Genomic DNA, 26,582 nt, shown 5'->3' on the forward strand with positions numbered 1-26,582 from the left:
CATCCCTGACTTTTCTACATGGAAAAAAAAAGAGGGGATTAACATCAACAACACAAAAATGATCATTTCACATCTGGATAACTTGAATAAAATGGATCAAGTCACTGGGATACAGAATGGCATGGAGCTGGAGGATAAAAACACATTGGGAAGGCTTCTCAGAGGAAGTGGTGGGTGTACTGACCCTGTCGAGACTTGGGGGCTTAGGTAATGAAAAGGGTGAAATTAGTGCAGCGGTCCTCAAGCTGCTCAAGATGTTCATCAGAGTTTGATCAAATTCTAGTGTTACATAAAAATACTTCCATTTATGTCAATGTAAAAATCAGAACAGCACTTTGCTGTATCCTCGGTAATTTTGGCTTCATGTTTTGCGCAGAATTCTTTGTAAGATTGGGTTGGAAAAATCAGTTACAAATTTTTCCTCCAGTGATTTCAACTGGGGTCCGTGTCTTGGAGAATAATTTATAAAATATTTATTTAACATCTACTTGTTAAACTTCTCTATTTGCCATGTTCTAGGTACACATGGAGGTATGTTCTGCATGTTATGTCTACAAAATCCCAAATATTTGGGAACATGTGAGTGACCAGATTTTTAAATATTTTTCTGGGGGATTTTACATTATGTGATGACACTCCCACTCTTTTTTTAGAATTAGTATTTAAAATCCATCTAAGGATACTATCTTTTTCTTCACTCCCAACATACACAAATTATATTGAATCAAATGAAAAAACACACAATGTTCTTGCATAGGAAGTATCAGCATTAATTGAAATGTTTATTTCCAGAAACTGATTTATAATTTTATTGTGAGTCCAACAAAAATTCCAATAGATTCTCTTTTTTTTCTTGAACAAGGTAAGTTAATTATAAGGTGCTTATTAAAAAATAAAAAATAAGAATAAAAAGCCAGGAGTGGTGGCCTGTAATCCCAGCACTTTGGGAGGCTGAGGTGGACAGATCACCCACCTGAGGTCCGGAGTTCGAGACCAGCCTGGCCAGCATAGTGAAACCCCTTCTCTACTAAAAATACAAAATTAGCCAGGCGTGGTGGCACATGCCTGTAATCCCAACTACTGGGGAGGCTGAGACAGGAGAATCACTTGAACCCAGGAGCAGAGGTTGCAGTGAGCCGAGGTCTAGCCATTGCACTCCAGCCTGGGCAACAAGAGCGAAACTCCATCTTAAAAAAAGTTAAATTTAATTTAAAAATCATAGCTAGTAAGACTCTGAAATATAAACTCCAGGTCTGACTAGCCTTAAAACATGTCAGCATATGACACATCGTCCGTAATTAAAGGAGTGTGGTGTTGAAGTATAATATTAGACAGAAAAAAATAAAGGAAAAAGGGAAAATCTAGAAATTGCTCCAAATGCCAGCGTATAATGAAATATAGTGAATTATATAAGTGGAGCCTTAGATTAGTGGGTAAAAGACTGTTTTTCAATATATTGATTTAGGAAAATACATAAGAAGTTGAGAAAATTTAAAAATGGATCTGTAGACACACACACTGCCGAGAAAAAATCAAAGAACTCAGAGACCTAAAGGTGAAAAATAAGGCCCAAAAATGTCTTTAAAATATATTGAGAGATTAAATGTATTTACGGAAGAGTATACCATGACCGCAGTCATAAGACACACTGGGGAAGTTATTTCCATATACCACAGAAACGGGTACACATTCCTAATGTATAGCTAAAGCCCCTAAAACAGAGTAACCGCCTGTCTGGAAACCCTCTGTACGAACACAGCGCGGCCACGCGGCACAAACAAGAAGATTCTCGGTAGCGCAGCCCTGGCCGCGCTGAGGATTCTGGGTAGTGTAGTCCCCAACTACGCTGAGGGTTCTGGGTAGCGTAGTCCCGGGCGGCCCCAAGGGTTACAGATCCCCGGGCGTCAGCGAGCCTTGAGGTGCGTGGTCTGCCGCCGGTGACCTCACCGCCCCGGTTCGCCCTCTGCCGCCCCGGTGAGCCCGGCTCCTGCGGGTCCCCCTCTCCAGCGCGGGAAGGAGGGCCGGGAAGGCCTGGGCCGCTGGGGAGCGGTACTGGGGCCGCAGTGCGCGCTCCCTCGGGCCTGGCGTCTCTGTGTTCTGGGGAGGGGCGGAGACCCCGGCCGTGCCTTGGAGGGGGCGGTGGGGCTGCGGCTCAGTCTTGTCCCCCGATGCGTGCGGGGGCGGCTCGGGCAGTGAACGGCCCGGATTTCACAGGGGCGCCGAGCAACCCAGGTCCCCGTGTGCCGGGGTCGCCGCTCCTCGGGTGGGGACGGGGCAGGCGGCCCAGCGAGCTGCCACGGGGGTCTTTTGGCAGGAGGTGGAGAGGGACTTGGCCACAGCCAGGGTGCGCAGGTGGGGTGGGGGTTACAGCAGAGAGACTGAGGGGCTGAGTCCGACTCGGCTTCCCTCCGACTCTGACGCTCCAGACTTCGTTGTGGGAGGTGGGACCCGGGGAGGACTTGGCTCTCGTGTTTTGGGAAAGGGCCTCGGCTCTGGGTTGGGGGTATCCCGCCTCGGGATGATCTTCCGCGGATGGGAGGGTAGGCCGGGACCGAGTGTCCTCGCCCGCGCACTTTCCAGACGTGTTTGGGGGCTCTGCGTGGTGCAGCTTTCGAGGGAGGTGGGGTGGCTGTGGGGACCCAGGGGGCCTCTTCTCCAGGTGCCTGCTGATGATGGTAAAATCCAGGTTCTACCAAATATGTTTAAAGAGATTTATTCTGATTCAGTGTAAGTGACTGTGGTCCAAGTTACTCAGTCTCAAGAGGTCCTGAGAAAGTGAGCCTGAGGCGGTCGGGTTGCAGGTTAATTTTAAGCAATTCAAGGAGACAGGACTTTCAGGTAAAATCATAAATCAGACCGAGCATGGTGGCTCACACCTGTAATCCCAGCACATTGAGAGGGGCCAGGAATTCCAGAGCAGCCTGGGCAGCTCAGCGAGACCCTCTCTCCACGTGAAATTAGAAAAACAAAAAATTAGCAGGACATGGTGTCCCACACTTGTGGTCTCAGCTACTTGGGAGGCCCAATCAGTTGAGTCCGAGAGGTGGAGGGTGTAACGAGCTATGTTGGCTCCACGGCACGCCAGCCTGGGCGACACAGCAAGACCCTGCCTCTAAATAGAAAATCATAAATCAATATGAGAAAGATATACATGGGTTCCTTCCAAAATTCCTTCTTTTTTTTTTTTTTTTTTTGCGGAGTTTTCGCTCTTGTTGGCCAGGCTGACGTGCAATGGCGCAATCTTGGCTCATACAACCTCCGCCTCCCGGGTTCCAGCAATTCTCCTGCCTCAGCCTCCCGAGTAGCTGGGATTACAGGCATGCGCAACCACGCCCAGCTAATTTTGTATTTTTAGTAGGGATGGGGTTTCTCCGTGTTGGTCCGGCTGGTCTCGAACTACTGACCTCAGGTAATCCACCCACCTCAGCCTCCCAATGTGCTGGGATTACAGGCGTGAGCCAGCAACCGTCAGGCTGTCTGTCTTTTCCAGATCTAGGAAAGGCTTAGAATGAGAGAGGTCTGGCTCCATTAATGGAGATTCTCTACAGATGCAAATATTCCCACCAAAGACAGCTTTGCAGGGCTGTCCATTTCAATCTGTTGCCCCTGTGGCAGCCGTTTCAAAACATGTTGAAGAAGTGTATTTTGGGGTAAAATAATTTCCTTCAGCATCTGCTATCATGTGATGCTGTACCAGAGTCAGGTTGGAAAGTGAGCCACATTATATAAGATTAATAAAACTCATCTGATGAGACTTTATGGTTTCTAGGGCAGGACTCCCCCAGCCCCATAGATAGGCATTTGGGCAAGAAAAGAAAAAGGTGAGTTCAGTCCTCACCATGTTGGTTGGTCTTCCTTGGTTATTGGAGTGGGAGTAACAGCAACCATTGGGCCCAGCAGCTTTTTTTATGCCTCTGAGTCTGTGGACTGACCATCCAAATAACTGATTTTAATCATTTCATTATGGAAAAATTGTCAGCAGAACCCCGAAGTAGAGAGACCCCTCAGTCAAGATATACCTCATGACTTTGCAAGCTAATCTAGCTTGACCCACATCCCCTCCTAACCTGTGCAGATTCATTGAGAAATGTCATATCCATGCCTGCTGGTTAAGACATAGCCCTTTACAGTGAGAGTTGAAACTCAGGCTCTGTCACTTGATTGGCTATGTCACTTTGAGAAAGGTATTTAAATGTTTTTTGCCGCAGTTTCCTCATCTGAAATTGGTGGGTAATAGTCACTTCATAGGAGAGTTGTGAGGAATGCAGAAAAATTTGTGCCATGCCTGGCATATATTAAATTTTTAGTAAGTGTTAAATATTATAATGAGTATCAACACCTTTTTATTCTAGAAGCACAGATGGGATAAGTTGTGTTCGGTGTTAGTCTCACGTCAGGACATGCTGTATTGTGATGCCCACACTCAGGATCTGTTCCCAGGAACCTGCCTGCAGTTGTTTTCTTCTCTGGAAGACTTTGGGTCCTTTCTTTTTAACAAGAAGGGGCTCTACCTTGGGACTGGAAATTTCCAAGGCCACCTTTGAGGATCACAGAGCTAATTTTAGAGCTGTTTTAGTCCCCAGCTCCTCTTCTCCACTCCCACGTTATCCATGAGAGGATTGTCTGCAGGGTAAGGAAGGACAGCCCAACCTCAGGTGGAGACTCCTTACGTATTGCCTTCCTGCAGTGACTTCTCTGCCCTAAATTCTGGTGGGTTTCCTTTGCTCGCGTCTGACATCTTCTGCCCTACACTGTCCCGTCTGAGGCTCAGAACCTCTCAGCTGGTTCTCCTCATGGGGAAGGTTTCCCAGATCTGATGCCTTCATTCAGGACACTTCCATCATTGGCCCAGCATTCCTTTTCTCAGTGCTTTATTCAGGCTGCTGCGTTTGTGGTGCAGACCAGGTCTTATAAAAAATGATTCATTTAGCATGTGCTGAGCCATTGTCCTGTCCCAGGAACAGAGCTTTGTAGTCATTGCTATATTCATCTCCTCAATCAATGTGCAAGTTAGGAATTGGAATCCCTGTTTCACAGACTAAGAAGTGGTGTGTTAATCAGTTGAAATAATTTTTACAGCTGGGCACTGTGGCTCACACCTGTAATCCCAGCCCTTTGGGAGGCAAAGGCAGGCAGATCACCTGAGGTCAGGAGTTCAAGACCAGCATGGCCAACATGGTGAAACCCTGTCTCTACTAAAAATACAAAAATTAGCCCAGCGTGGTGGCTCACACCTGTAATCCCAACTACTCTGAAAAGTAAAGCAAGAGACTCGCTTGAACTCAGGAGACAGAGGTTGCAGTGAGCCCAGAACGTGCCACTGCTCTACAGCCAGGGGGACAGAATGAGACTTTGTCTCAAAAAAAAATAAAAAATAATTTTTACTTTATGTAACATGTCTGGGATCAAGTGGACTGGGTTGTGGAGCAGGCTGGGATTTTGGGGGGTTTCTGTTAAAACTTAGCTTCATTGAGGTATAAGTGAGACAATAAAATTCTCTCCTATTTTAAGTTCTAGTTGAGAGTTTCGAGAAATGCATATGGTGAAGTCTTGATCATCAAATCAACATATGAACATTTTTCATCTCCCAAAAATGTAGGAGCTATTTTTTTATCTTAGAGAATTTTAATGAAACGTACATGGAGGAGGTAAAGCTTTCAGGTTTGCCTCGTGTTCGTATCTAATTTATTGGTAACTAATTTAAACCACTTTCTTCTGGTTCTCAGTTTCTGTTCCTACAGGATACTAACTCCCACAGATGTCAACAGATGGCAGGAATGAGACCAAGCAGTTTGCAGTGTTCTCCATTCACGTGCTGGAAATGAAAGTTTTCTGTATTTTTCCTCTCCTAATTATCTTGGAAGGGATATTCAGTTTTTTTCTTCAAATTTACAATGAAAAATATTGAAGTAGGAACCGAAGTAAAGAGAATATATAACAGACATCTCTTTTCCCTTCTTGCACCTTAACACTTTGCTAAGTTTCTTCCAACCCACTCCCCACCCCACGCTTTCTGATTTCAGGCTAGAGCATCCTGAAGCCAATCCAAGACATCATTAAATTTACTGCAGCAACTCTCTGAGGACTACTTTTGTCATTATTGTTTTGTCTTTTAACCTAACGAGAATACCAGAACCATACTCAACAACATTAGCAATTCATTAATTTCACTCATTACCCAGTTTATGTGGAAATTTTCCAGGTCTCAAAAATTTCTCCTTGCCATTCAGATTTCATACTCAGGTTCATAAGATGGGAAGCATGGGAGCAGAAACGTCTAGAAGCCAGCTCTGTAGTGCCCCCTGTTTCACTTCTCCTTGTGATCTAGGTAAAGGAAGTTTCCCCACCTTGGCAAACTTCCCATCTGCTTGCTTAGTTGCTGAGCCTTGTTCATTCTTTCCTTGCCGGAGCTTTTCCATTCCCTTCCTTCTTCTGCCTGCCGGGCTCTTCTCCTAATTCTACTTCTCCACTGTCTTTTGCTGCTCTGCCCGTGAGGACAAATAATGATCACGCCACTTACCTAATTGCCTGGCCCTAGTTCTGGTTCCTACTGTAATCAGAAATGTGGATTCTGGAATGGCAGTGAGGAGCTATGTGGAGTATATCTCCAGCAAAGCACCATAACTAGTAATTTAGAAAATAAACCAAAAACAACCATTTAAACTCAAAGAATTTGTCTTAAGACCACTCAGGAATTTAGAGAAATATTTATTCATAAGAATCAATTGAAAATGAGCCCTTCTGTGAACAGTGAGAGTCTGTAACATTTGACACACAAACTGCTACCCCCACCCCACCCCTACTTTGGTCCACTCTTGACAGAAACTCCACTATGGGCTATGAAAATGACATGATGGAACCCTCTCCCTCTCCAGCTCTCAGTCTGTGGTGACAGTTTTTCCCTGAGAGAGGCAGGATGCCACTATTCTTAACTTCTCTTCCCCTGCCAGTCCTATGTTCTGAAGCTGGTGTCCTGTAAGCGTCGTTAAGAAGTATGGTGTTCAGGGGTGATCCCTTTGAATTTATTCTTCTCAGAGTTTGTTGAGAGTGCTGGCTTTGTAGATTCATGTCTGTCTTCAAATTTTGAAGTTTTGGCCATTATTTCTTCAGTAGTCTATCTGTATCTTCTAAACACCCATATATAGGTCCAGCAATTGGTGCCCTGTAACTCTCTTGGGTCTGTTTACTTTGTCTCATTCTTTTCTCTTCCTTCTCTGTAATTTCAAATTCTTCTCTTTATGTTTACTGATTCTTTCTTCTGCCTCCTCATCTGCTGTTAAACACCTCTACTGAATTTTTCAATTCACAGTAAGTGTTTTCAGGTCCAAAATTTTCATTTGCCTCCTTTTTGTAATCTCTGTTGATATTCTTATTTTGTTATGTATACTTTCCTGATTTCCTTTTCTCTATCCATGTTCACATGAGCTTTTTGAGAATGTTTTAGACAGTTCTAAAATCTGTCTCGTATGCCTGAAGCTTCTATTTCTCCAGGGAAAGTTTCCATCACTATTTTCTTCCATTTATTGGGCCATGTTTTCTGAGTAGCAGTTGTTGTTGTTGTTAGAAATTACTCACTGTGGAAAAAGTAACTTCCTTTTCCAGTCTTTGCAGACTGACCCTTTGCCAGGGAAGATTTTTGTTACTACCTTGGCATTGGTTCTGAGCTTTGGGATCAGTCTGAGGAGAAGGTTTGAGATTTTCTCGGGCCTTTTTGGAGCATAGATCTTAGCTTTCCTTGTGGCTTTTTCCATTTTCTCATAGGCAACTGCTTTTAAATATTTATTTGTCCCAAGAGTCTCTCCCCTGGGCCTTTGATGGTCTGTTGTATGGCTCCACTCATAATATCTTGCCCCAGGCATCTGCTCTTCAGTCTGTCTGCATTTTTGCCAAGCAGGATCCAGTGCTTGTCCTCCTTAAGATGTGAGATCCTCAAAACAGAGAGAGCAGTCCCTCAGGCTGCCTCCAACAGCTTAGAACCTTGTAAGAAAGGTCTACTGGGCTTTCTCACGTTTGAGGGAAGGAAGTGGAAACTGGGATGCTGCTTTAAAAGGTCTGTTGTATTCTGCACCTGTAATTTTTTGCCCCAGGCATCTATAGGCAAGTTCACCATGAGATTTTTCCACTAGGCAGCACTTGGACAGGTTAGAACATTGGGAATAAGGTGTATTGGGCTGTAAATATGACTGTCTCATTTTGTCGTTGTTGTTACTGTTTTGTTTTCTTGAGACTATGTCTTGCTGTGTTGCCCAGGCTGGAGTGGAGTGGCATGGTCAAGGCTCATTGCAGACTCAACCTCTTGAGCTCAAGCCAGGAATAGCTAGGACTATAGGTGTATGCCACCATACCTGGCTAATATTTATATTTTTTGTAGAGACGAGCCTTCACCATGTTACCCAAGCTGGTCTCAAACTCCTGGGATCGAGCAATCTACTTGCTTCAGCCTCCCAAAGTGCTGAGATCACAGGAATAAACCACTGTGCCCAGCCAACTGCCTTCTCTTTTTAATGCGGCTTTTTCTTGATTGGGCAGTTGCTTGAATCCTGGGGACTTTTGACTGTTTTCAAATAAAGTTGGCTCATATAAAATTATTTCAGCCAATTGTTTGGGTAAGCATATAATTAGAAATATGATTAATGCTTTTTCTGTAAACTAGTATTATGAAAAATCTCAAATAGCAAAATTGGGAGAATGGTAAAATGATTCCTCATTTTGCCTTCATCGAGTTTCGACAATTTTAAAACCATGAGTAGTTTTGTTAGATTTATCCCTTCTCCCTGTTTATGTGCCAAAGTATTTTAAAACAAATCCAGATGTCTTGTTATTTTACCCATATATACTTGATCTCAGAAAGGATTTTTAATCAATATTGAGGTGTAATTTGCATACCATAAGAAGCACTACTTTTAACTATATAATGAGTTTTGACAAATGTATACACACATCACTTCTCACCTCAATCAAGATACAGAACATTTCAACAGAGTTCCTGTGTGCCCTTGCAAGTAATCACTCCAGAGGAAAGTAGTCAAGAATTCTCACCCAAATATGGACAAGTATTATCCAGCGATACATGAAAAGGGTGATATATTCTAGCCAAATAGAATTTGTTTCCAAAAACCCAAGGCTAGAGTGAACATAGAGTAGCTACCTATGGAGATATTTAACCTTTTATCTGTAGTTCTCTGCTTAGGAACTAAAGGAAAGGCAACTTCTTGCAGGAATCAGCTTTCAGCTTAGTATTTTCCTTTTGGCAGAGTGACCTGGGGTCTCACGTTTTTATTTTCCTTTCACTGCTTTCAGGGAGCAAAAGAGAAAAACCTACATGACTGTCTTAATGCAGAAAAATACCCAAAAAAATTCTCAGCAAATGAGGAATAGAAAGAATTTCTCTTAATATAACAAGTTATGTGTGACAACCTGACTGCAATCATCATGTTTAATGGTGAAGAATGTTCACACTAAGATCAAGAACAAGCATTAATGTTGATTCTCATCACTCTTATTCAGCATTATCCTAGAATATCTAGCTAATCTGTTAAGGTATTAAAAAGGAATAAAAGCCATAAATGTTGAAATAGAAAAGCTTTTTATTCACAGAAGATGTGAGTATGTACATGGAAGAATCTACAGTTAAATAACTAGATACTAGTAACACAGTTGAGGAACTTCAAAAATAAGGTCAGTATTTTTAAAAAGCACCTGTATTTCTATACCTAGCAGAAAACAGTTAAAAATGAAATACATATTTACACTACCATCAAAATCAAAATGTTTAAACTTCGAGTAAATGCAGGAGAATATCTTTGTGACTTTGGAATAGGTAAAGATAGCACAGATGGGACATGCAAGGATGTAAACTATATGAGTTTATAGAAATAACAAAAATGTTTTAAATCACCTTTCAACTGCCATCAGAAAAAGAAATTTCACTGCTTTTCTTCTCCAATTATGGGTAAACCAAAAAGTACCAGAGTCGATTATCAATTTAGATGTTTATTTTGCCAGGGTTGAGAACATGCCCCAGAGAGAGGTCAGTGGCTTTCTCCAAAGATGAGTTTGAGAGCTTCAGTGTTTAAAGGGAAAAGTGGGCTGGAGGGGAAAAAGGGTGGGTGTGGTAATCCACAGTGGCAAGACAAAAGGAGCAGGTAGGAGAATAGTTATGTATTCATCTCACCCTGGTGACAGCACTTTACATAACGTAAGGTGTGCGTAGAATAGCTACTATTGAGATAGTTAACCTTTTATCTGTACCTCTCTCCATAGGAACAAAAGGAAAGGCAGCTTCTTGCATGACTCAGCTTTCAGTTTAATAGTTCCTTTTGGCAGAGTGGACTGGGTCCCTAGTTTTTATTTTCCTTTCATAACGCCATAGTATTTGTTCACTTCTTCTGTCTCAAAGTTGCTGGCTAGTGGATGTATGCTGTTTTCCTCGTGATCACCACATGATACCATCTTTGTTCTTCACATTGCCCTCTTATCACCCCTATATTTCTGTGTTTTTACTTTTACTTTTTTTAAAAAAGTATAGTGAATACTCTAATGAAATAATTATACCCACCACTTTAATTTACAGTTCTTTGTATTTCTACCTGAATTTTTTTTTCAAAAAATTCAGAGAATAGTAAAATGAACCCATTACACATTATTCAGTTCTAAAAATTATCAAGTGTGGCCAGTAATGCTCAATTGACTTTTGAGGGTGAGAAGGGGTGTGTAAGCACACCCAGACATCATTTTCACTCATGAGTGTTCTGAAAGTTTGTATACAAGGAAGGGCTTATTTCTTAAAACCCATAATATTTTTATAATAACAAAACTAATGTTTGGTAATCTAATATCCAGTTAGTGTTCAGATTTCACTGGCTCTTAAAACTCTTCACATATTCTTCATTGCAATCAGGATCCAAATTGCATTGGATCACTCATTGCCTTAGACTGACCATGTGTTTGTGGACTTTGATTCCTGACAGCTCACATTCCCCATGCTATTAATTTGTTAAAGGCTTTGGTATTATACAGTACTGAAAAACTGCCAGTGCCATCTGCCTATGGACTTCTCAAATCTGTCTGCCTCTGTGGTTATCCTGAGTTTAAACCCAGGGAGACTGAGGCTAGAAGAGGCAGACAGCTTTCATGTGTTCTTCTGTCCAATGCAAGAAACACTTGGAACTCTGAGTCCTAGCCTTAAACTCAAGACCTCACCTGCAGGCGTTCCACATCCTTTTAACCCCTCAGTGATGTAAGCAACAAACCTCACCCACCTCCTGGGGCACAGGGTCTTCACTCCCAGGCAAGCTTGTCCTAGATTTGCAGGGAGTCTTCTTCCCTAGACCTTTTGGCCAGACCCCCACGGGGGGATCGTGCAGGTGCGCTCTCCCCAGCTCCCCAGTTGGTATTGGAATCAGGTCTGTGTCACACCTGGGGAGGGCATCTGCCCAGCCACCCTCTGGCTTCTCTCTTTTCACAGATTGGCCATCTGCAAGCTTCCCTTCTCCATGAAGAGCAGGAGGACAGCCATGGAATCCCAGGGAGCCAAGACAGAGGTGAGACTTCCCAGAACTGTCCTCCTTGCTATCACAGGACGGGCCCATTTCCTTCACTGGCCCTAGCAGTCACATTGTTACCACAAGACCAAGGTCAGCACTGCTCCTGGGGAGTGATCTGTCTTTCCTGACATCTTCCAATGGGTGACTGGCCTGTGGGTGTTGTTCATCAATCAGTGATCTGTGCACAACACCCAGGGAGCATTTACAGCAAAAGACAGAGATGTCCACACTCAAGTGTCAGTGATGATGTTGAGTTGGTGTCAATGAAGAGTAGGGCAGAGAGAGAGGTCACAAAGGCCTTCAGCGGGAGGGGCTCACTGGGCAGCTGTGAGGCATGTGGCAAGTACAGGAGGTGGGGAAGAGGCAAAAGTGTGCTCAGTCTCAGGCTGCCACTGGGCAGACTGCTCAACTGCAAGGGAGATAGAGTTTAGCAGCCAACATCCTCACAGACTGGTGGTGGATGAATCAAGTCCTAGGAGAAGCAGATGCCAAGATGCAATGAGATGGGCTGGGCTTACAGAGGAAACACCTGCAAGAGAGAAAAGGACACCTGGAGCCTCATCAGGCTTCAGTGAGGAAGAGGGGGAGAAAACTGCGTGGAGTCATCAGAGACCAAGTACAGCTTCCAGAGATTTGGCCAGGGCAGCAGTCTTCAGGCCGTAGTGGACCATCAGAGGAGCGCCGGGATTGAAACGGGCTTGCCTCAGTATCCTCACGATGGGTGGCCACTGACTGGAACAGCTGCAAGAAGCACGGCCTAGATATGGTTGCAGGAGTGGGCTGTGGTCCCTTAGGCTCCCAACTCAGAAGTCTTGTCAGGTGCTGGCTTGGGGTGGCCACAGCTGTGGCTTCACCATGTTCTGGTGAAGGCGCAGAGTCACTCGGGGCACCTGAATATCCCTGGTTTGGCAGACAACATGTTGGATGGTTAGATGGGCTTTCGGCATTACCAAACTGGGAGATTGCACCTACAGCCCTGGGTCGGCTGCATCTCTGAAGAGCAGTCACTGCCCTGTACTGAGCCTGCACTGTCAGTTGGCCACAGATGCCCAAGCTCACCAGGGTCCTCACGGTTTGACAGTGTAGCACTGCCACCTCCCACAGCTCTGCCACTTCCTGCAGACCCCTCACAGTGTGGCCTAAACTGCTGAGATAGCTCCCACCTACCTCTCTCATTGGCCCCTATCATCTGACTGTTCCTGAAAGTTTCTGTGCTGGTTACCTCTGACCCTCCTGAGGACGGAGGCCTGGATGCCAGCCTGAGGAGCCCAACTTGGTCTTTAAGCTGTCTGGGGCTTTCTTGTTTTTTCTTAGGCTTTTTTGGGGGGAGTGTGGGGGGATGGTGGTCAGAATCTCACTGTTGCCCAAGCTGAGTGCAGTGCCACGATAATAGCTCACTGCCGCCTTGACCTCCGGACTCAAACAGTCCTCACATCTCAGCCTCCCAACCAGCTGGGACTACAGGCACCTGCCACCATGCTCGGCTAATTTTTTATTTTGTTCATGTGTGGAGTTAGGGGTCTCGCTATGCTGCCCAGGTTGGTCTCAAACTCCTGGATGCAAGCAATCCTGCCTCAGCCTCCCAAAGTGCTGGCATCACAAGCATGAGCTACCGTGCCTAGCCTGCCTGGGTTTTGAGGATCTTTGCAGTAAGTATGACATGACAGATCAGTGACGGCAGAAAGAGGGATTGACAGTTAAGGGTCAAAGGAGAGGCTTTGTGACTCATGAGTCTACTGTCCTGATGAGCTTCACAAATGGAATATTTATTTATTTATTTATTTTTGAGACAGAGTCTCACTCTGTCACCCAGGCTGGAGTAGTGGCACAATCTCAGCTCACTGTAACTTCCACCTCCCCGGTTCAAGCGGTTTTCCTGCCTCAGCCTCCTAAGTAGCTGAGATTACAGGCATGTACCACCACACCCAGCTAATTTTTGTATTTTTAGTAGAGACAGGGTTTCATGTTGTTGGCCAGGCTGGTCTTGAACTCCTGACCTCAAATGATCCGCCCGCCTCTGCCTCCCAAAGTGCTATGATTATAGGCGCAAGCCACTGCGATCGGCCATGAATGGAATTTAAATTCATCAAGCACCTACAGAGATGCCAGACTGGTCACATGTATAGTTGCAGAACAGATGTACTGTGAGAAGGGCTCTTTCAAAAGTGCTCCATCCACTAATTCAGATGTGCTCAGACTGCCCTGTATGGCTTGGATTTTTGGTGGAAATCAGATCTAGGCTGGTTTTGTGATCCTGCAGTGGAGATTTACATGTTCCAGGGCAGGTCCCAAATGATCGATTTTCATTTTGTAAGAAGATCCATGAGAGCTGTATCTTCCTCATTTATAAATTCATGGAGTTCTAACTCAGAGCATGGCCCAGGGTACCATAAAACTTTAGTAGTGTGTTATTTACTGTTCATACGTTTGTAGGAAAGATTGTCATTTAATTTTTGAGTTTTCCTCTTCTCCCTGCCTAGGTTTAAAGCTCCACGCAGGTTTGAACTCTCTGTGCTTCTAGGAAGCCCCATGAAAAGCACCTAGCACCATAAATGCTGGGGCCAGGCAGAGACGGAGGTCTTGGAACTCCAGGCACAGGTGGCAGATCCTGGAATCCTCCAGTTGCCTGAGTGCAATGCTGTCCCTGGTGAGCTGGCCTGGGTTTTGTGTTACAGTCTTTCATGGCATTTGGGGATGTGACTGTGGATTTCACCCCGAAGGAATGGAGGCTGCTGAGCCCTGCTCAGAGGGCCTTGTACAGGGAGGTGACACTGGAGAACTACAGCCACCTGATCTCACTAGGTAAGTGTGGCTTCCCCTAGGTTTAACATTTGGCCTGTGGTGTCTCTGATGTTGCCATAGGGTTAGTTTCAGAGACAAGGATGTTTGCTCTGTTCTCCTGGGGAGGGTCTGGCTTTGGTAGAGTTTCAAACTGGTTGCCACTGGGCACCTGCAGGCTTCTCTCCCCAAGCTGGGGCTCCCCTGGAGGCTTGTATCTAAGCATGGTAGACAGGATCCTCCTGAGCTTTCCCCCTCCGAGACTTACTCCCTTCCCGCCCTGCGTGGCTCCAGCAAATGGCCTTTGGAGCCTACAACCAGGAATCACCTCATGGTTTTTTTCCCTGTGAGCAGGAATTCTCCATTCTAAACCAGAACTCATCAGGCGGCTAGAGCAAGGGGACGCGCCCTGGGGAGAAGAGAGAAGACGCCAGCCGGGCCCCCATGCAGGTGAGGGGAAGGACAGGGTAGACAGAGCACAGACACAGCCTTTCGGGAGGGAGGAGGCTTCTCTGAGGCCAGGGTACCTGGAAGCTGTTCTGGCCTCCTTGGCTGCTCTTCAGACCACCTGGCTCTGCCTTCCTTCCAGTCCTTGCTGAGTGAGGGGTTCTCCTGGGGTCCCTGGACTCCTCCCAGGAAGCCTCCTTTCCCCCCATTTGCTTCTTTCTCCCACTCAGTCTCCCCATTTATGACTTTCCTCGTGACCACCCGACTGCAAGACTAAGTCTGTTGCCCCTTCCTAATACTGTCCGGGTATTCTTAAAACCTCTGTCCATTATTCTTCTTCAATGCCATAGCTTTTTTCCTTCTGCTTTAATGTTTTAAGCAGTATTACTCTTGCCAGAGGTCACTTCATCTTCCTCCTTCCCCCATTTCCTCCAGACATACTGCCTGAGTGGGGCTGTGGTCTAGAATTGTGCACCCTCTTAAGTCCTGGTAGTCACTGCTGTGGTTCATCAGGACTCTGATGATAATGATTCTTACCTCTAGGGTGGACTTGTTCTCTCTTGGAGCAGTTTTAGTTCATAATTAGGCCTTGGGTTCCTCTCTTCTCTTTTCATGCTATTTTACAGGCGTCCCTCGCTCCTCACAGTGGGACCGCAGAAGACTGCTGAAAAGTGGTGTTAAGTTTTCTGCTTATGACAATGATAAATTTGTAGTTTTCTCTATCTTGCCATGTGTCAGTTTCAGGGGTCATCTGTTTCTCTTGGTCTTTACATCCTGTTTGGAAAGTGTGTAGACAGATTTTGATTACTCAGCTGCAGTTCTCCTCGAGTAATTGGAAGCTTCTTTTATGTCTTCTTTAAGAAATCCTTCCTAACTTGAACTTGCAAGGCAGGGATTGCAGTGAGCCAAGATCATGCCACTGCACTCCAGCCTGGCAACAGAGCGAGACTCTGTCTCCAAAAAAAAGGAAATCCTTACTAGGCTGAGGTTATAAAGATACAAAGATTTAAAGATATAAAGTTGTGTGTTTTTTTGTTTTTGTTTTGTTTTTGTTTTTGAGACAGGGTTTCGCTGTGTTGCCAGGCTGGAGTACAGTGGTACCATCTCAGCTTACTGCAACCTCTGCCTCCTGGGTTCAAGTGATTCTCCTGTCTCAGCCTCCCAAGTAGCTGGGACTTCAGGCATGTGCCACCATGCCCAGCTAATTTTTGTATTTTTAGTAGAGACGGGGTTTCACCATGTTGGCCAGGATGGTCTCAATCTCTTGACCTCATGATCTGCCCACCTCAGCCTCCCAAAGTGCTGAGATTACAGGCATGAGCCAACATGCCCAGCCATTTTTTTTTTTTTTTTTTTTTGAGACAGTTTCACTCTTGTTGCCTGAGCTGGAGTGCAATGGCGCCATCTTGGCTCCCTGCAACCTCCGCCTCCCAGGTTCAAGTGATTCTTCTTTCTCAGCCTCTTGAGTAGCTGGGATTACATGTGCCTGCCACCATGCCTGGCTAATTTTTTTTTTGTATTTTTAGTAGAGACAGGGTTTCACCATGTTGGCCAGGCTGGTTTTGAACTCCTGACCTCAGTTGATCTGCCCTCCTTGGCCTCCCAAAATGCTGGGATTACAGATGTGAGCCACCATGCCTGGCCAAGATTTGTGATGTTGTTAACTCTTCTGTGTCTTTATAGATTTTTGTTTTAAGGAGGGCAGTTTGAACTATCTGTCCAATGCTCAAAGAGGTGATTTTTACACCTTCTGTATTCATGGTGGATTGTTCCATACCTACTAAGTTTTGCAGCACTTTCTATATTTTAGCCTACTGTTAAAATACATTGAAGGCTAGAATTTTTATAATTTTATCAGTTCACAGGGAAACTCTCACCCTCATCTCCAATTCCTGGATTATTTTGAAGCAAATCCTGGTCATCATATTTCAACTGTAAAACCTAATAATAGTTACTATAGTAACTAATCTCTTTTGTTTAATAATAATATTAGTTCCTAAGATTTTTTTGGTAACTGTAACCCTCATTTAACTTTCCTTATCTCATGGCATGTATATTTTGAGTTTACATCCTATAATACTTTCTTTCCTCCAGCAGTTTTTTGTGAAGCAAATGTTGAACAATTATATTTTTGTGCATACTAAAAAGTTGAAAGGCTTATGGAATGAATACCTGTCGACCTGCCACCTCCAGCCAGCATGTAGCTCTGTGCCCCATATTCTTTATTGCTTGTTGACCCAGCTGTGTATTGCTCTCTCCATGCTCAAGTCCATCTTCCTTTTGATGCTCTTTAATATTGCAGACATCACTACCCTTTACTCAGAAACACTTCAGCGTGCTTGTCAATAAGTAGTATTATAATGTTTCTTTGTGGTTCTTTTTAGGATTTATATATTGCAAGATGCATAAATCTTAAGTGTAACATTTAATGAGCTTTGACATATGCATAACTTAGTGTAATCTGAACCCCTATGACAACACAGAACAATCACTCTCTCCCTAGAAGTGTTTTGTGCCTTTTTCCAGTCATTTCCTGCTCCCAGTCCACCAGAGAAAATAACTCTTCTGATTTTGTTCAGTATGCCTTAATTTCACCTCTTAGAACTTCATGTAAGTGGAATTACACAGTATACTCTCTGTCAGAAGATTAGCAGGTTGATTTTTTGTATGGTTGTTATTGACTTTGTCCCATTGTCTGCAAAAAAAAGCAGGTTCATACAGACTGTGGAGTTCTTTCACATTCCCTGCTTCCCACCACCCCATAAAAAATGTGGGCGCATCCACTGAGAAATTTGGAGCTGGCTTCACTGAGTTTTCACATGCATGAGGTCTCTGCTTTTGGATTTATGATTGGTGCCACTCCCTCAGTTTGCATAGGTTGTAAGACACTCCTTTCTTAATCATCTCAAGTATCATAGAAATGACAAAATACCATGGACTGGGATGCTCAAACAACAGACGTTTATTTCTCACAGTTCTAGAGTCTGGGAATTCCAAGATGAAGGTGCTGGCACCCTTGCTTCATTGTGAGGGTCCTCATCCTGGCTCACATGCTGCCACCTTCTTGCTGTGTCCTCACATGGGTTCACCCCATGATCTCAACTAAACATGTTTATCTCCCAACAACTCCACCTCCAAATACCATCACATTGGAGGTTAAGGCATCAACATACGAATTTTGGGGGGATGCTAACATACAGTCCATATCAACTCCCTTCTGTCACCCCCATATCAATTGCCTGCTGATTTATCTGTCAGTGAATTAAAATAAGAGGCTTCTTGTCTACCACTGACTTCTGAAAGTGGGGATATTTAATGTAATGGGAATATATGTTAGGATTTTATTTAACTCATAAGCGAGGGTACTGGCAGAATGACAAAGCTGGTTCAGTGCAGGTATGAGAAGCTGGGATGTATGTGAGTAGGCCCAAAATAACATTACTGTAAGTTACCCTGTAACTTTACAGAATCAGCAAACTTAACTCCATTATCTGAGTGACCAGAAAAATTAGAAATTATATAAAGGATGTAGAAAAGCTCATATAATCATATATCTGATAAGTTTTGGAATATTTTTCCTGAATAATAAGCACATTGACTGTCATATATACCAGCAGTATCTTCTATCAGTTTGCTATTTCTCTTTTCACTTTAATTTTTCCTTTCTTAATGTGAATATTCATTTTTATGTATTAAAAAAGAGAATTATTTATTATCCTCCATTTATATATAAATATTTCCCCTTCATAGATGGCTACTATTAATGTTTGTATTAGTTTTAGGGGGATTATTTTCTTGTTGATACATAATAATTGTACATTATTTATGGGGTAGATGGGATATTTTCATACATGCATACCGTATGTAATGATCAAATCAGGATATTCATAACCTCAAATATTTACCATTTCTCTGCACTGTCAGTTTTTTTCTATTCTGAAATATAAATTACTGTTAACTATAGTCCCCCTACTGTGCTATCAAATACTTATTTCTTCTAACTATATTTTTGTACCCAGAATCAACCGTTCTTTGTTCTCCCTTCCCTCTCTTTTTCCTAGCCTCTGCTCCCACGTATGAGTGACAACATGCAATATTTGGCTTTCTGTGCCTGAGTTATTTCACCTGACTTAGTGAACTCCAGTTCTAATGATATCGCTGTAAATGATAGAATTTTATTTTTCTTTATGATTGACTAGCATTCTATTATATATATGTACTACATTTTCTTTATCCATTCAACCATTGATTCAACCATTGATGGACTTTTAGGTTAATGCCATTATCTAGGCTACTGTGAATACTAATGTTAACATGGTGGTGCAGGTACCCTTTTGCCATACTGATTTCCTTTCCTTTGGATAATTAGGAAGTAGTGGGATTGCTGGATTGTATCATAGTTCTATTTGTAAGTTTGTTTTTGTTTTTGTTTTTGTTTTTCCATTTTTGTTTATTTTGCATTTGTGTTTTCTTTTTTTATTATTATTATACTTTAAATTCTGGGATACATGTGAAAATGGGAGAAAATTTTTGCAATCTACTCATCTGACAAAGGCCTAATATCCAGAATCTACTAAGAACTTAAACAAATTTACAAGAAAAAAGCAACCCCATCAAAAAGTGGCCAAAGGATATGAACAGACACGTCTCAAAAGAAGACATTTATGCAGTCAACAAACATGAAAAAAAGCTCATCATCACTGGTCATTAGAGAAATGCAAATCAAAACCACAATGAGATACTATCTTGTGCCAGTTAGAATGGCGATCATTAAAAAGTTAGGAGACAGCAGATGCTGAAGACGATGTGGAGAAATAGGAACATTTTTACACTGTTGGTGAGAGTATGAATTAGTTCAACCATTGTGGAAGACAGTGTGGCGATTCCTCAAGGATCTAGAAATAGAAATACCATTTGACCCAGCAATCCCATTACTGGGTATATACCCAAAGGATTATAAATCATTCTATTATAAAGACATATGTGGGCCAGGCGCAGTGGCTCAAGCCTGTAATCCCAGCACTTTGGGAGGCTGAGGCAGGTGGATCACGAGGTCAAGAGATCGAGACCATCCTGGTCAAAATGGTGAAACCCCGTCTCTACTAAAAATACAAAAAAATTAGCTGGGTGTGGTGGCGCGTGCCTGTAATCCCAGCTACTCAGGAGGCTGAGGCAGGAGAATTGCCTGAACCCAGGAGGTGGAGGTTGCGGTGAGCCGAGATCGCGCCATTGCACTCCAGCCTGGGTAACGAGAGCGAAACTCTGTCTCAAAAATATAAAAAATATAAAAAATAAAGACATATGCACATCTATGTTTATTGCAGTGCTGTTCTCAGTAGCAAAGACTTGGAAACAACCCAAATGCTCATCAGTGATAGACTAGATAAAGAAAATGTGGCACATATACACCATGGAATACTGTGCAGCCATTAAAAAGGATGAGTTCATGTCCTTTGCAGGGACATGGATAAAGCTGGAAACCGTCATTCTCTGCAAACTAACAAAAGAACAGAAAACCAAACCCCACACGTTCCCACTCATAAGTGGGAATTGAACAATGAGAATACATGGACACATGGAGGGGAACTATTTGTAGTTTTTTAAGGACCCTCCATACCATTTTCACTAATGGCTATACTAATTATATACCAATAGTGTATAATTATTGCCTTTTTTCTGCATCTTTGCCATTATTTGTTATTTTTTGTCTTTTTTTTTAATAATATCCGTCCTAATTGGAGTAAGAGGATCTCTCAATGTGATCTGCATTTCCCTGATGATTGGTGGTGATGAGCATTTTTTCATATACCTGTTGCCCATTTGTATGTCTTCTTTTACAAAATATCTATTCAGATCCTTTTCCCACTTTTTAGTTGGATTTTGTTGTTGTTGTGTTTGACTTCTTATATATTCTGTATACTAGTCCCTTGTAAGATGAATAGTTTGCAGATATTTCCTCCCATTCTACATGTTGCATCTTCACTGTTGATACTTTCCTTTGCTGTGCAGAAGCTATTTAGTTTAATGTAGTCTGGTGTGTATTTTTGCCATTGTTGCCTGTGATTGTGAAGTCTTAGCCATAAAACATGGCTAGTCTAGGCCAGTGTCCTAAAGCAGTTCTCCTGTGTTTCTTCAAATCGTTTTATAATTTTGGAACTCATGTTTAAGTCTTTAATCTATTTTGAGTTTATTTTTGTATATTATGAGAGAAAAGCTTCTAATTTCATTCTTATTCATTTTAGAATTCACTTTTTCTAACACCATATAAAGATACTGCCCTTTCCCTAAGGTGTGTTTTTAGTGCCTTTGTCAAAAATCAGTTGGCTGTAAATACATGGATTTATTTCTAGGTTATCTATTCTCTTCTATTGGTGTATGTGTATTTCCTTTTTGTTTTTGTTTTTATGGACAAGGTCTTGCTCTGTCTACCTGGGCAAGAGTGCAGTGGTGCCATCGTAGCTCACTACAGCCTCTAACTCCTGGGCTCAAGTGATCCTCCTGTCTCAAATTCCAAGTAGCTAGGACTACAGGCATGTACCACCATGCCCAGCTAATTTTTTTTTAATCTTTTGTAATGATGGGGTCTTGCTGTGTTGCCCAAGCTTGACTCAAACTCCTAGCCTCAAGCAGTCCACCTTCCTCAGTCTCTCAGAGCACTGGGATTACAGGTGTGAGCCACTGTGCCTGGCCAGTGTCTGTTTTTAGACCAATACTGGAACCAGGGGACAGGAGCAGGTTGCAGGGATGTCCCAAAAATGCTCACTGTTCCCCGATCGGATGCGATTTTTTCCAGGTCCTTGGGCTCTCATCCAAGAATGGGGAGGAGACCCTGGTGGTGCAGTGATATTGTTCAAGTGAATGTTGGACCCAAAGAGTTTGGCAGAAAGTGATTTATTAGGCAGAGAGAAAGAGAAATAGAGCTCCCACACTGTTGTGTGAGGCGATCCAGAGATAGAGTCTGCACAGGTAAAGAAAGAGAGAAGGCTCCCACATGGCCATGGGAGGGGATCCTATAGGTAAGGGAGTAGGGGGAATTTAACCCCAGAGTTACTCCCACCCCATTGAAGTTCTCATCCAGTGAAAGGAGTTTTTCCAAACTTCCTCTGGAGTGATTGATCTTCAACTCTGATGCTGGATTGGCTGCCTGGCTCGCAATAGAGCCCCTCCTTCCAAGGCTTTTGTCAGGCTTTCTAAACAAAGGAAGCTCACCTGGGCTGTCTACCCTTCCCATGCCTGGGAAAGTTAGACAAAGAACTCTAGTTCCTGGATGGGGATGTGAATGAAGGCAGGTTGGGCATGTCGCTGGAAAATTTCTGCCTTTGAAACCACACCCCTTGTGGACCTGGGAAGAGAAGTTCACATAGTCCCTCAATACCATGCTGTTTTGGTGACACTAGCTTTGCATTATATTTTGAAATGAGGTAGTATGATGCCTCCCACTTTGTTCTTTATACTCACTATTGCTTTGCCTATTGGAAGTCTTTTCAGTTCCTTATGAATTCTAGGAGTATTTTTTCTATTTTTATAAAGAATGTCACTAGTATTTTAATAGGTATTGCAGTGAATCTGTAGATTGCTTTGGGCAGTATGGTCATCTCAACAGTATTATTTTCTCCATGAAAATGGGATGTCTTTTCATTTGTTTGTGTCCTCATCTATTTCTTTCATCACTATTTTGTTTTTATTATAGAGAACATTCCATTTGGGGTTAAGTTTATTCACATACTTTTTTGTACCAATTATAAATGAGATTGCTTTCTTGGTTTCCTTTTCAGCTAGTTATTATTTGCATATAGAAACACTACTGATTTTTGTTGTGATTTCATATTGTGCAACTTTATTTAATTCATCATTTCAAAGAGTGTTTAGGTTTTCTACATGTAAGATCATGTCATCTGCAAAAAGAAAAAATTTGACTTCAGTTTTCCAGTTCAGATGCCTTTTATTTCTTTTTCTTGCCTTATTTCTTTCTCTTACCATAGTTCGGACTAGGACTTCCAGAACTATGGTAATAAGAGTGGTGAAAGTAGACATTTAAATCTTCTCCCAGTTCTTAGAGGAAAGGCTTTTATCTTTTCCTCATTCACTAAGATGTTTGCTGTGGGTTTGGAACATATTGTCTATATTATGTTAAGATATGTTTTCTGTACACCTGATTTGTTAAGAGTTTTTATCATAGGCCGGGTGCAGTGGCTCATGCCTATAATCTCAGCACTTTGAGGGCAAGGTGATCAGATTGGTTGAGCTCAAGAATTTGAGACCAGCCTGGACAACATGATGAAACCCCATCTCTATAAAAAATACAAAAATTAGCCAGGCAATGGCACCTGTGGCTTAACTACAGGCAGGCACCTGTAGTACAGCTATTCAGGAGGCTGAGGTGGGAGGATCATGTAAGCCTGGGAGGTCAAGGCTGCAGTGAGCCATGATCATGCCACTGCACTCCAGCCTGGGCAACAGAGTGAGACCCTGTCTCAAAAAAATAAAAGTTTTTATCCTAGTGGGATTTTGAATTGTAGCAAATCTTTTTCTGTATCTGTTGAGATGATCGTGTATCTTTTGCTCCTTCGCTGTGTTGATGTGATGTATCACAAGTATTGATCTGTGTATGTTGAATCATCATTGCATACCCGGGATAAATCTCACTCGATTGTGGTGTATTGTCTTTTCTGTATTGTTGGATTTGGTTTGCTAGTATTTTGTTGAGGATTTTTCCGTTAATGGTCATCAGGGATATTGGCTAGTAGTTCTCTGTTTTTGCTGTCCTTGTTTGGTTTTGGTATCAGGATCATGCTAGCCTTGTAGAATGAGTTAGAAAGAATTCCACCCCCTCTCAATTTTTTGGAATAGTTTGAGAAGAATTGGTGTTTGTTGTTCTTAAGAGTTTGCTAGAAGTAAGCAGTAAAGCAATTTGGTCCTAGGTTTTTCTTTGATTGAAGACTTTTCATTACTGATTGTGTCTCATTATTGGTCTCTTCTCCAGGAATATATGCAGAATGTGTCCTGCCACCCAAGAATCTCGGACTTGCACATCAGAGGCAACACCAACTACAATTTTCTGATCAAAGCTGCCAGAGTGACACAGCTGAAGGTCAAGAGAAAGAAAAAGGCTCTAAGCCCATGGCATTCTCCAGCCCACCCCTAAAACATGCAGTCAGCTCAAGGAGGAGGAACAGTGCAGTAGAAATAGAGTCTAGTCAAGGCCAGAGGGAAAATCCTACAGAAATAGACAAAGTATTGAAAGGAATAGAAAATTCAAGATGGGGAGCATTCAAGTGTGCAGAGGGTGGGCAGGACTTCAGCCAGAAGATAATAGTAATCATACACAAAAAAGCACATTCCAGGCAGAAGCTTTTTACATGCAGGGAGTGTCACCATGGCTTTAGAGATGAGTCAGCATTGCTCTTGCACCAGAAGATACACACAGGAGAGAAGTCCTATTTGTGCAGTGAGTGTGGGCGAGGCTTCAGCCTCAAGGCAAATCTCCTCAGACACCAGAGGACACACTCAGGAGAGAAGCCTTTTCTGTGCAAGGTGTGTGGACGAGGCTATACCAGTAAGTCATACCTCACTGTGCATGAGAGAACACACACAGGAGAGAAGCCTTATGAATGCCAGGAGTGTGGGCGACGGTTTAATGATAAGTCCTCATACAACAAGCACTTGAAGGCACATTCAGGGGAGAAGCCTTTTGTGTGCAAGGAGTGTGGGCGAGGCTATACCAATAAGTCATACTTCATTGTGCACAAGAGAATACACTCAGGAGAGAAGCCTTACAGATGCCAGGAGTGTGGTCGAGGCTTTAGCAATAAGTCACACCTTATCACACACCAGAGGACTCACTCAGGAGAGAAGCCCTTCGCATGCAGGCAGTGTGAGCAAAGTTTTAGCGTGAAAGGAAGTCTCCTCAGACACCAGAGAACACACTCAGGGGAGAAGCCTTTTGTGTGCAAGGATTGTGGGCGAAGCTTTAGCCAAAAGTCAACTCTCGTCTACCACCAGAGAACACATTCAGGGGAGAAACCTTTTGTTTGTAGAGAATGTGGGCAAGGATTTATTCAGAAGTCAACTCTTGTGAAACATCAGATCACACACTCAGAAGAGAAACCTTTTGTGTGCAAGGACTGTGGGCGAGGCTTTATCCAAAAGTCAACCTTCACTTTACACCAGAGGACACACTCAGAGGAGAAGCCTTATGGATGTCGGGAGTGTGGGCGAAGGTTTCGAGATAAGTCCTCCTATAACAAGCACCTGAGGGCACACTTGGGTGAGAAACGTTTCTTCTGCAGGGATTGTGGGCGAGGCTTTACTTTGAAGCCAAATCTCACCATACATCAGAGGACACACTCAGGAGAGAAGCCCTTCATGTGCAAGCAGTGTGAGAAAAGTTTTAGTTTGAAGGCAAATCTTCTTAGACATCAGTGGACACACTCAGGGGAAAGGCCATTTAATTGCAAGGATTGCGGGCGAGGCTTCATCCTAAAATCAACTCTCCTCTTCCACCAGAAGACACACTCGGGGGAGAAGCCTTTCATCTGTAGTGAATGTGGGCAAGGATTTATCTGGAAGTCAAACCTTGTGAAACACCAGCTTGCACATTCTGGCAAGCAGCCTTTTGTATGCAAGGAGTGTGGGCGAGGCTTCAACTGGAAGGGAAACCTCCTCACACACCAGAGGACACACTCAGGGGAGAAGCCCTTCATGTGTAATGTGTGTGGGCAAGGCTTCAGCTGGAAGAGGAGTCTCACCAGACATCACTGGCGGATACACTCAAAGGAGAAGCCTTTTGTGTGCAAGGAGTGTAAGCGAGGCTATACCAGTAAGTCAGACCTCACTGTGCATGAGAGAATACACACAGGAGAGAGGCCTTATGAATGCCAAGAATGTGGACGAAAGTTTAGCAATAAGTCATACTACAGTAAGCACTTGAAGAGACACTTACGTGAGAAGCGTTTTTGTACAGGGAGTGTGGGTGAGGCTTCATCTTGAAGTCATATCTCACCAGCCAGCGAGGCCACATTTGGGAGAGTAACATTACTTTGTTACATGCTTTAGTTAAGGCTGCATAACTTCTTCCTGAAGATAAAACAAAGGCAGACATAATCTAGAAGGCTGCAGATAACCTGAACTCAACCCACATGTCCCCAAGAGATTCCGAGAAAAGAGGTCCATGTTTGGGGAACAGAGATGCCAGCTGAGGGGAGGGCATTACCTGGGCTATTGAGGAAATGTGGTCTCTTTCCTACTGAGCACATATTGTATTTGTGCCAGGCTTTCCAAGGACTGCTCTTAGCCAGTGACTGCAGAGCAGGGATACCAAGGGAGGCCTGTTACTGACACCCTCCCCAACCTCCTTAGACTGCAAGCAATCTAAGCCTCCACCAAACCTCCTCTGGTACTTTCCTTCCCTCTGGCTGCTCTCCCAGCCTTCCTTGACACTATGGTTTGAATGTTTTTTGTCCCCTCCTTAATTTATGTCAAAACTCTACATAAACTGTTTACTGTTGAAACTGTGTCACAGTATAAGGAGGTGGGGCCTTTGGGAAGTGATTAAGTCAAGTCATGAAGAGAGCTTTTGTGAATGGGATCAGGTGCTTTTATGAAAAGGCTTGATAGAGGGAATTTGTCCCTGTGACCCTTCTATTTTCTGCTCTGTGAGGACACAATGCTCCTCCCCTCCAAAAGATGCAGCGTGAAAGCATCATCTTGGAAACAAACATAATCCCTCAACAGACAACTGAACCTACCGACGTCATGATGTTGAACTTCCCAGCCTCCCGAACTCTGGGAAAATAAAGTTCCCTCTATACA

General features: G+C 43.3%; 1 protein-coding gene across 3 annotated transcripts; it reads left to right on the top strand.

The window, feature by feature from the left end:
• Nucleotides 1-1,875: 1,875 nt before the first annotated feature.
• On the top strand, nt 1,876-26,582 carry ZNF337 (zinc finger protein 337). Of its 3 annotated transcripts, none has more exons than XM_012468627.3 (5): nt 1,876-1,919; nt 11,468-11,543; nt 14,222-14,348; nt 14,679-14,774; nt 23,755-26,582. In XM_012468627.3, exons 2-5 carry the CDS (start codon nt 11,496-11,498, stop codon nt 25,758-25,760), a joined length of 2,277 nt encoding a protein of 758 aa, XP_012324050.2. In that variant the 5' UTR covers nt 1,876-1,919; nt 11,468-11,495; the 3' UTR covers nt 25,761-26,582. The 3 variants fall into 3 exon arrangements, with proteins under 3 accessions (XP_012324050.2, XP_012324049.2, XP_012324052.2); XM_012468626.2 differs by having other exon boundaries at nt 1,884-1,974; XM_012468629.2 differs by lacking the exon at nt 1,876-1,919 and having other exon boundaries at nt 2,658-11,543; nt 14,027-14,348.

The sequence above is a fragment of the Aotus nancymaae genome, unplaced genomic scaffold (assembly GCF_030222135.1).
Source record: "Aotus nancymaae isolate 86718 unplaced genomic scaffold, 86718_ANA_hifiasm-v0.15.2.pri h1tg000001l, whole genome shotgun sequence".
Lineage (NCBI taxonomy): Eukaryota > Metazoa > Chordata > Mammalia > Primates > Aotidae > Aotus > Aotus nancymaae.

What these genes read in the sequence shown, in the direction of transcription:
- ZNF337 (XM_012468627.3), top strand. Translation starts at nt 11,496, where the DNA reads ATGAAGAGCAGGAGGACAGCCATGGAATCCCAGGGAGCCAAGACAGAG. An exon ending in CCCAGGGAGCCAAGACAGAG is followed by an intron (nt 11,544 to 14,221) that starts GTGAGACTTCCC and finishes TTTGTGTTACAG; the next exon opens with TCTTTCATGGCATTTGGGGA. An exon ending in CAGCCACCTGATCTCACTAG is followed by an intron (nt 14,349 to 14,678) that starts GTAAGTGTGGCT and finishes CCCTGTGAGCAG; the next exon opens with GAATTCTCCATTCTAAACCA.